Source organism: Phlebotomus papatasi, chromosome 1 (assembly GCF_024763615.1).
Source record: "Phlebotomus papatasi isolate M1 chromosome 1, Ppap_2.1, whole genome shotgun sequence".
NCBI classification, from domain to species: Eukaryota; Metazoa; Arthropoda; class Insecta; order Diptera; family Psychodidae; genus Phlebotomus; species Phlebotomus papatasi.
In genome coordinates, this window is record NC_077222.1 from 19,944,666 (window position 1) to 19,955,363 (window position 10,698).

The 10,698-nt window shown below is 34.5% G+C and overlaps 1 protein-coding gene across 1 annotated transcript; it reads left to right on the plus strand.

Moving 5' to 3' along the window:
* Positions 1-1,010: 1,010 nt before the first annotated feature.
* LOC129799521 (signal transducer and transcription activator-like) lies at positions 1,011-10,447 on the plus strand. Its single transcript, XM_055843473.1, has 5 exons — positions 1,011-1,263; positions 7,542-7,894; positions 7,952-8,054; positions 8,129-8,401; positions 10,419-10,447. Exons 1-5 carry the CDS (start codon positions 1,011-1,013, stop codon positions 10,445-10,447), a joined length of 1,011 nt encoding a protein of 336 aa, XP_055699448.1.
* The last annotated feature ends 251 nt before the right edge of the window (positions 10,448-10,698 follow it).

Here is a 10,698-nt window from a genome sequence, read left to right on the forward strand (position 1 = left end):
TACTAAAATAAAACCCACTCTTTACTATTGGAAAAGTAGTCATAACTTTATGAAAATATAGGCCCATCTATTTACATTGGTTGTGAGAACTAAAAGGAATTAGAGACCAATATTAGTTGGGATAATGATTTCATTTAATTATCACAAGCAAATATAATTGTATGAAAGCATTATGAAATAATTGCCGCAACTTATCCACGTAAATATAGTCTTATATTCTCACTACTAATAAATTTATTATGAGTATAATGTTTTAAGAATATAAGAACTATTTTAGATAGATTTGATAATAATCGCCCGAACAACTAATTTTCATTAGTAATCACGTCTAAACTTTTCTAAGAGTGTAATAAGAGGTACCCTAATCGTATTTTGGTACCTAATCTTAAAGAAATTAAGCTTCGCATCAAAATCAATGGAATAAAAGACGAACTTTTTCGTGTCGCTATCACTTCAGCCAAATCTTCAAATTGATAAGACTGGTATACTACAGACTATATAAAGCGGGTAGCCAATTCTTTCTTATTCAGTATCATAATGAAGTTGTGACAGAAAGTACACGGTAAATCGGATTATCGTTCGTACTCTAAGTGCTTTCCTTGGTCGTCCTTAGTGGTTTACAAAAGATAGTTAAAAAAAAATAATAAATTGGAATCCTTATTCTCCTTTAATTCTCAATGGAATTTAATTCAACTGTTGAGCAATTGCAGATATTGCAATCGCTAATTCCGATTAATAAACAACTCCTTTACCAATTGACCCCTTCCTGGAATTATGAGGCTAGTTCTCTTCTTGGAACACAAACTACAAACTGTAGAAAAATTCAATCGCACTTTGAGCAGTTCTATTCGAGTAGCCATAATATTTTAAGGAGTATTCAGACGCAGCTTGAGCATTACCTCGACTATCAGCGAAATCGTCCTGTGCAAGTATTGAATTTAAGTGAAATCCAGAGAATTTGTGAGATCTTCTTTCAATGTCTCAATGACATCAATGATCAATTTTTCTATATGAGGAACAATCAATTGATAACGCTGCTGTGCTCCCTGAACAATATTCCAGAGGACTTCTTCAATAATTGGTGGTGCGGTATTATACATTTTACAAAGGAGTTCATCAAGATTACTTTGATCTTTGAAAGACAACCACCGTCCATCATCAAAAAAGGAAAGAATTTTGGTGCAAAAATTAGATGGCTTATCGGTTCAAAGCTTGATTGCAATATGATAAGAGGTCTGACAGGAACTGCTACAATCGTTAATGGTAAGAAGGAACTTCCTTCTACGCTTTCTCATTCATTAGCATTTATCAGAGGATTTTTCAATCATTCAAATGAAGAATTTATTGTATCGCTTCACACCAAATTTCGAAGACGCAAGTGATAAGGGGAAAATTTGGCAAATGTTGTGATAGCCAAAAAAACAGCTAAAATTCTTGGAAAACCTTCTTCAAGCATGCCTTTACGTATGACTAACACCTTTCTTTCACGCTTCTTATCGTTCATAGTGGCTTATCAGTATGATTGGAGATTGGTTGCCTTTCTATTATATACGGACACACCCGTGGTTTGCCCTCCAATCACAACTAGAATATGTATTTACTAAAACTTCATAGATATGATTTTTTATTGCTCGACTTCCACGAAAAAGCAATTCTGTCTAATCAGATTATGTTGTGGGGCTTCACTTTATGCTTTATGAAAACATCGCAACTAGGATAAATAGCAGCGTAAAGTAGCTCACAGTGCACTGTCTAAAAAATTAGATTGTGACCGTGGTGGTGTCATATATAAGATTAATATTAATATTAGGAAAAGCTGGAAAGAGAGGTATATAGTATGCAAATTTCAAATGGAAAATCACGTGTGTCAGAAAGAGTACACTCTAGTGGAGTAATACGATGAGTAAGATATTACTGTTCGTATTAATTGTTTTCTGAAGCGTATTACAAGCAATTCCAGCAATTTTCCATGCGTGCCAACTGTGATTCGGTCAGTTTTCGAGCTATTGCATTGCTGCCAACTTTGTACGCAGAGGGAAAATGCAACAGAGAGGCAAGATAAAACAATTACTATCTTTTTTTTGCCATTCTTGCAGTTCAGAAAGTATTAATCATAATATTAATCTTATATGTGACTGGTCATGAAAACTGCTCTCTCTTGGAGTTCGAGCAGTTAAAATATCGATATAATATTTGAAAAATACAACAGAAGATTGCCCATAAGGTAATACCGCGACTTATTAAAAATCTCGAATATGTATAGATAACTCGAATCAGTCATAATTTCAATTAATAGATATCAAAATTTGATAGCAATTGGACCATTTAGTTCTCAAGTTATCAAATTGAATTTCGTGTGTTGATAAAGCACTGTTACCTATTTAAGAGGAAAAATACGGTGAAAAACAAAACATGGCTTGATAATGTTATCCAGACTCTCTCGAAGACATCAACATTCCAGAAATCGTTGAAAAAAAACATGATATTGTGTTAAAGAACTCCATAGTAGAATTAAGTTAGTTATACGGCCGTCAGGTCTAATGTGCTGAACACACCTACGGCTTGAGCCATAAGTCTGTCTAGGGCATAAAGCTTAGTCATATAGTTTAACTTCTTTAATTTCTCGTAAGCCAAGATCTTTTAGAAAATTTTGACTTAGAATCGAATTATTAAGGACAAATAATGATCTATTATGCCGTAGACACACTTACGACTTAAGCCGAGAGACGGCTTAACGTAATTATAATTAAAATACTTATCAGATTACATTTCCATCAGTTTTTGACTGGGTCGTCTCTCGGTTTAACCCTCTATCAGGTAAGACTGTCTCGAGACGGTCTTCACAACAATCACATTTACTGCGATTACAAAGCTTTTATTTATTTAAAAGTACTATAGTGTCCTCCGTAATACTATTTACTAACATCTTTTGCAAATTGGAACTGATTTTGACACTTCGTTTTGTTGCTATCCCCAGTTTTGTGTGACAGGTCTAATTTAAAAAAATACTGATTAAAAATTATCTGACTAAAATAAATTTATTTTTTACCGAAATATATGCCATTCTACTTTGTATATTTTATTTAAAAAAAAAATTGAAAAAGTAAAAATGTGAATTTTAGAAGCAAAAAGAGTTTCATTTTTTTTTTTTAAATATTTTCTCACCTAGTGCCTAAACTAAATAGATAATGAAGAATGCATGGTATTTTCGACTTTATTATCCTAGAAAGCATTTTCTTACAATTTTTTTCGCATATTAAAGAAAATACTGTTAGAGGGTTAAGCCGAAAAACGGCTTAGTTAATGGGAAACTTATGAAAATTTAATCAAATCTTTATTTTGATTATAATTACGTTAAGCTGTCTCTCGGCTTTAGTCGTAAGTTTGTCTAGGGTATTAGATTCGGAGTAAATAAAATCGGTCGTACATCTTTGACTGGAGATCTCAAAGATATACAACCGTGTGTTCAACATCCCTTTAATGATATTTTGTGTATGAAGAAGGTCTTTGCTCAATGACTACTGCATTTGATCACGTACGACCAAAAACTAAAAACGAATCAAAAATGCGTGAAAATGGACTTGAAAAGCTCAGTTTGGTTAGCACTTTTTGTTTGAGGACTACTGACCGATCAGCATATTCTTGCTCACCGACTCAGCAAAAATATGCTGAAAAAGGGTGCCTTTTTCAGCACTTTGCTTGCTGGGTTGGATCAGCCACTGCGCTACTGCATTGGCTTTGTGTCTGTATTCGTTGTAAATGACGCAGCACTGCGTAGTGTTTACAACGAATGTAGACACCAGGCAAATGCAGATAGCACAGTTGATCCAATTGACGTTTTCTAGATAAAATATGAGAAATTCTGCACGTTATTATTAAAAAGGAATATCAGGCTTCAAAATCTTGTCTGAAATCGTTTCAGAACCTTAAAAACTGATTTGAAATCGATTTTTATAACGGTCTTAAGGGTTCGAACTTGGCAAAAGGAGCTATATATTTTAGATCTTTGGAGTTTTTTATGCCCTCCCCTTCCCAAAATTTCCACCCTAAATTCTCTGGGGACTACTTATCTCAACATATCCTCATATTTCAGACGCTTTATTGAAAATGAAGTCACGTTGTTTATCTGTCTGGCTGTCCGACTTTCCATCTGATCCGTCAGACTGATCCGAGCAGCTATCGCCAGACAGTTAGACACGAGATTTGGGAACTCCGGGACTCCCTGTATATGGCCACATTATTCAAATACGAAAAAAATCGTTGAATCTTTCCTAATAAGGATTTTCCAAGATCAAAAACTTATAAGTCTCTGTAAAGTCTATTTCTCAATCAAACGGGGTCGTGCTCGGACTCGAACACACTGGAAAGGCCTTGGAATTTCTAACAAGATTGTACCAGTCCGACCTGATAGTGAAATGATACGTAATTCTTTTCCGAGAATCAATTGTATTATTCCTAAGCTATTTTAGGCGGTCTTTTGATTTATTAATAAATCAATTCAAATAAATCACGAATTAGAGAATAAAACAAAGTGGCAGATTATTAGCAAAAGGAACACTCAACAACAGATTTGTGACCAGGAATGGTGGAAAGACCTAAGAAGGGAAAAAAATTGATTGAAACTAATATACGATCAGGAGGAATCAATCATTTTCTTTCTCTTAGATACTTTGAAAAAATATCTTAAATATAATCCTATTAAATAAATTGATAAATCTATTGCCAGAGAGATTCTTGTAAAAGTTTGTCAAAATATTGTTTTTTTTTATTGAAATTTCTTAACAAGTGATGCTACAAGACACTCAGTTTCCTCTTTCACTTTAATCTATTTTTCTTGAACTTTGATTTGGAATATTATCTCTGAAATTATTTTTATCAATTTTGTAGAAATGATAAATAAGATTTTTCTGTTCTATCTAGGAATTATCCGCCAGTATGCTTTCTATAGTGAATATACAGATATGACATCAGAGATAACTTCTGAGACCGAAAAATCATTATTTTTGTTGAATAATAAGTTCTTGGCTATACTTTTAAAATATTTTACAATACGAGAATATCTAAGGCGGCGGGAGTAGCTAAAAATCTTGTCACTTTGCCATGTGATTTACCAAAATTCTTCAAGATTTTCACAAATGACTTTCCTGTTCAAAGTGTGACTTATTAGCTTCACGGTGGGCAGCCTTGTGGTAAATGCGGAACATTCTCTTCGGAATTTTAGCGCAGAACATTGATTTTGCTCCCAGATTTCCTGCTTTGATGCTCCATCAAGAACCTTTCCATTCTACTAAAATAACTTCTTTATATTTTTTTTTCAATTCACCATGGCAAACACAGAACATTTCTAACTGAACAAACCACTGCAATGCGACAAATGATATGCAAGGTGTGACAAAAAAGTGTACAGACTTGGGCTATAAATCACGTTATTAAGGGGAGAACCTGAATTAAAGGCACAAAGAATTCGATGGCTTATTACTTAAATCGTAAGATAAGCTATCTAAGAATTTATCACAAAACTTTTAGGAGACAATTCGAATCAAAGATACAAAGAAGAATGAAAACCAGAAATTAAGGAGAACAGAACAGATTTGTGAGCAATTGGGTGAATATCGAGAACTTTGAAGCGCGTTTGTTTCTACGCCTAAAGCCCAAAGTACGACACTTCTTATCATTGAAAAGGGCAATAGGTAAAAGTGATCTGTGGTATATCCTAGTCTCCGGCGAATGGCCTTCAAAGTTCAAGCCAATTGCTTACTTTCACATACAAATGTGTTATGGGAATTTTTCTGCACTCGTGACCGTTACACGATACACACGACATGCAATGTTGTCTAATTATTTTAATATTTTTGGCAAACTTTATTGAGAGTTGTGATAATTGTGATCCACAAGTATCACAATCGCAAAGAAAGTGGAAGCCGTCGAGCAATTTCAATACTAAAAGTCGTTGGTAATTTTAAAAAATGACATGGACTATATAGTGCGACCCAAGTGTCAAATCTGGAACCAAATATGGACTATAGCGGGGCCCTACTGTAGAACTATATCATTGGTTAGCCATTTTTATGGGTATGAACTTTTGTACTGGAACCAAGATTCTAATGAAGAAGTTATAAGTTCTTATGAGGTATCATCATCGTCATTTTCAACCGTGTATCCCTTTTGAGGACACGGGCTTAGTACATCTAGGTTAGCAGCTTACGCCTGTCGATCCTTCGACACTTCAGGAGGAAGGCTCTCCAAAGCAAGATCTTGAATTTGATTCATCCACCTTGTTTTAGGTCTGCTCCGAGGTCGAAGTCTCCTCACAATAATGGCTGAAATCAAGTTCTCGACTCATAGCTTCTCACGAACGGCTACGTTCCTTAGTCGATCTCGAAGAATGATTCTCTTAACCGCTCAAAGGTACCTCATCTCGGCAACTTGTATTCGCGGTCGTATATTTTCGGTTATTATCCAAATCTAATGACTATAGGTGAAAATAGGAATGAACACAGCTTTGAAAACCGAAAATTTAACAGAACGACTAAGCTCAGCCTTCCTAAGCACACTTCTACCAAGCTTCCTCATTACTGCAGGAACCAGGCTGATCTGCGACGAGAGTTCTGCGTCCATCCTACCATCATTCGTGAATAACACTCTGAGACTTGTCCCGAGATATTTGAACTTCAATTTCAATGTTTCTTATGAGGAGTTATAATAAAAAGGCCTTTATTTTGTATATGAGCTATTAGGAGTGTTTTGGGGGTAACGCATATATACATGTTTTGAATTTGAAAGCCTTCCATAAACCTTGATCCCATATACCAACTGCCTTCTACTTGTTTTTCACAGAGCAGTTATGATAGAAAAAGTTCTCATTTTCTATGTGGGTTACTAGACGGAAGGGTGAGGGAAGGGGGTAGTAGTAGTTATTTACTTAGGTGGCTACAACGAATGTTTAGGAATTCGAGCCCGTGGCATAGGTCGCTGTCCAAAAGTCCGTCCTATCGGTGGCGCCATGTGAGTTTTCTTAACAATCTTGCTTTTACGGGGAAGGAGTTATTAGCCGTTTGCGCAACCCTCTCTAGAATGATCAGATCCTTTGTTTGTTGACCTCAGGTTCGTGACTTCCCACTGGGGTTCGTTACACAATCTTCTACCACTCATCTGAGTGTACCGGGGCCTATCAGGCTAGGCATCTAGCCCACGTGGTTGTGAACATAAGAATTGAGGGGAAAAGGCTTTGCTTAGACCCCAGGGAGGTAGTATACGTGAATTAAAATCTTAAGCCGTTCAATACCGAATTTCAGCCGTTGTATACCGAATTTCATGAAGTTCCCTTCAGCTGATCTGTTGATGATGATTTGTTGAGAAAAGTCGTCCCTGAAGAGTGAAAATTTTGCGAGGTGAAAAAATTAATGGATTAAAATTAATGGATCTGTGAAGCTCAAGCAGTACAAGGGTCAAGAGAAAACTGTTCGATACTTAATAACTGTTTAAGAACCGTTTGTCCTTGTTGGACGAGATTTTGATTTCTCCTTATAAATACTTTACAGAAGCGTGGTTAACAAATGAAGGTGAGAATAGAAGTTCGGAAGCATCAGTAACTTCTATTTTCAATGGCGTGGCTAGATTTGAGTATCATCGAAATTCAGAAGTCTCAGCGACACTCTACAGTTCCAAACTCATGAGTATCAGTAGGAAGATGACGAAAAGACTTGAGAAAATTACTGATGAAAAATATGCCTTAAAATTTTCCACAAAAATCACGTGGAATAACGAAGAACTCGATATTGCGGTCATTTCGCTTCCAATCTGTCTAACTACACACCAAGTTCAGGATGAATTATCCACGGGGAAAATTATGTGGGACTATGCTTTTGCTGCAAAGGATAGGCAAGCTTTCCAGGTTGATCTTTCAGTAGAAGGCCTACCTGGCAGAAGTTAGTAGTGATTGTAATTTTAGGTGCCTGATACTGTTCAATGGTCCCAGTTGGCAGATGCTCTCAGTGGACTGTGGAACTCCAGGATTGGATGTACGTTAACTAAGGATCACATCAAGTACCTCTGTAAATATTTTAACATCTGCTGAACGCCTTACAATTATACTCATCTTTGATTTTTTTTTTAAAATAAAATTTAGATGATCGAGTTTTTGTTGAAGATCCTAGTTGCACAGAAATACCAATGCGACTGATATCTTGGAACAATATCACAAAGGATAACATGCCCGGAATGAACTTTACGTTCTGGAACTGGTTCTATAAGGCCATGAAACTCGTAAAGGATACATATAAGGAAGCCTGGATGTCCGGTCACATTCTAGGTTTCATTCATCGGGAAAAGGCCAAAGGACTTTTGGAGGGTTCACGTCCTTTCACCTTTCTCTTTCGCTTCTCAGAATCAATTGAGGGAAGTATGTCGATTGATGTTAAATATGGTGATCGTGTGATATCATGTGGACCACTCAAGTGTTTTGGAAAAAAAAATCAAAAAAATCCAGAAACTCCAGAAAGTGTCGTTGAGAATCAACCACTAAGTCTGAATGAGTTTCTGTCTTACTTTCCAGCTTTGGAACATCTTTATCCGAATATACGAAAAGATGATGCCTTCCCTATGCCCAGTACTTCTCAATCTTCTTCACGAGAAAGTACTCGGGTGGTTCGTAAGTATGAACGAATCCAAATAATGTATAAAATTAACGAAATGTAAAATGACGCGAGTTATTGTAATCAAAGTTAGTTTATATTCTGTTTTTTTTAACAGTTCAGATTTTTTAAGCAGCATAAATGGTTATGGGTTTTTGATTATTATCAGTTTATTAGAAATACACGGTAAAATTGACAGGTTTCATTACACCTGCTGAGAGGGATAAGGAGGAACAAAAATTTATATTTTTTATTAAGTTCCATAAGTAAATCATACTTTTTATTTGATACAGAAATGACCATGTCACATATAAGATTAATACATTCTTAACTGCGAGAATGGCAAAAAAAAGATAGTAATTGTTTTATCTTGCCTCTCTCTCGCATTTACCCTCTGCGTACAAAGTTGGCAGCAATACAATCGCTCGAAAACTGACCGGATCACAGTTGGCACGCATGGAAAATTGCTAGAATTGCTTGTAATACGATTCAGAAAGCAATTAATACGAACAGTAATATCTTACTCATCGTATTACTCCACTAGAGTGTGCTCTTTCTGACACACGTGATTTTCCATTTGAAATTTTGCATACTATATACCTCTCTTTCCGGCTTTCCTTAATATTAATATTAATCTTATAATGTGACACGACGATCAGTATCTATTACCATCGATATAATATAAAAACCTTAATACAAAATAACGTAACAGAAATTAATCAAAACACGACACTAAATTCTGAGACAAAGGAACTTTTTATAATTAAATTTTATTAAGTAAACTTGTTTTATTTAAACTTTATTTTAAACTTTATTAATATTTAAACTTAAAATAATTGTTGAAAATTTTGCGTTGAGCTTTGTATCTTATAAATCGTCGTTAAGACCTTTAACTGAGAAAAGGAAATCTTTAATTCGGATAAAATGATATCAATTACTCCCTATTGGGAAATATTTTGGGGTTAGGAAATGATTTTTAGAATTCATTTTTTTATTTGATTTTTTGTTATTTGTTAGAAATTAGAAATCTTAAATACTTATGTTCATAGGGTAAGTGTGCCAATTTTCGGCATAGTTGCATGCAAGCGCCAAACTCTCAAGTTTGAAATGTAATATTTTAAATACAAATTGATTTTTTTCATTCTTTCTTCTGAAAGAGTGTTGCTTGGAACCTTGTAAAGAGTTTACCGTCTTTATTTACTTCAAAATCATTCTTAATACATTTTTAAATTAATAAAAATATAGACATAGCTTTGGTGCCCTATTTCGGCCACCTTCATTCTCATAGTTCCTTGCCCTTCGGGAATTCTTCCAATATCTTTTTCAAGTCATCTCGTTTGTCGAAGCTACATTTTTTGTTATTCTTTTGCATTGCATAATCTCTAGAGTACGTAAAATCGAAAAGTTCATGGAAATTCGAGGAACAAAAAAGGTGGCCGAAATTGCAAGCTGGCCGGAATTTGGCACACTTACCCTACATGAGGTTTATGCTGATATATAGCTTAGCTTAATAAAAACCATAACTAAACTACCTCTCCATTAATTTTTCACTAAGTCATTTTTCTATTTAAGCCGTAGGTATACCATAGACCTAAGTTTTCATATACTATTACTTCTCAGTTTTTTCGCTGATAGAATAAAAAGATACTTTGTTTTTAAAATATTTTTTTAATAAGGGTTTTTGGGAAAATCTTGATTAAGGATTGGTTATCTCGGGTAAATGATCCATTGTATTTTGAAAAAATACTTCAATAAGACATGATTTTTAAATTGTTTATTATTTAGAATTCAGAAATCTTCAGGAAGTGGGCTAAACCCCTAGTTAGAGATCCGTATTAGATCTTTTTAATATCATTTTTACTTTGTTTTAAGGATTTTAACATATGTTTTTTGTGATTTAGAATTTTATTTAGTATTTTGAAACAAACTAAACCCTAAACTGTGCTAATGAAACATAAATATGCAGATATTAAAATCATAAGGTGTGTTTATCATCTATCAACCAATACATTTTCTTTAAGATTTTTTAATTATACTCAAATGAAAAAAAAAATGTTTTAATTTT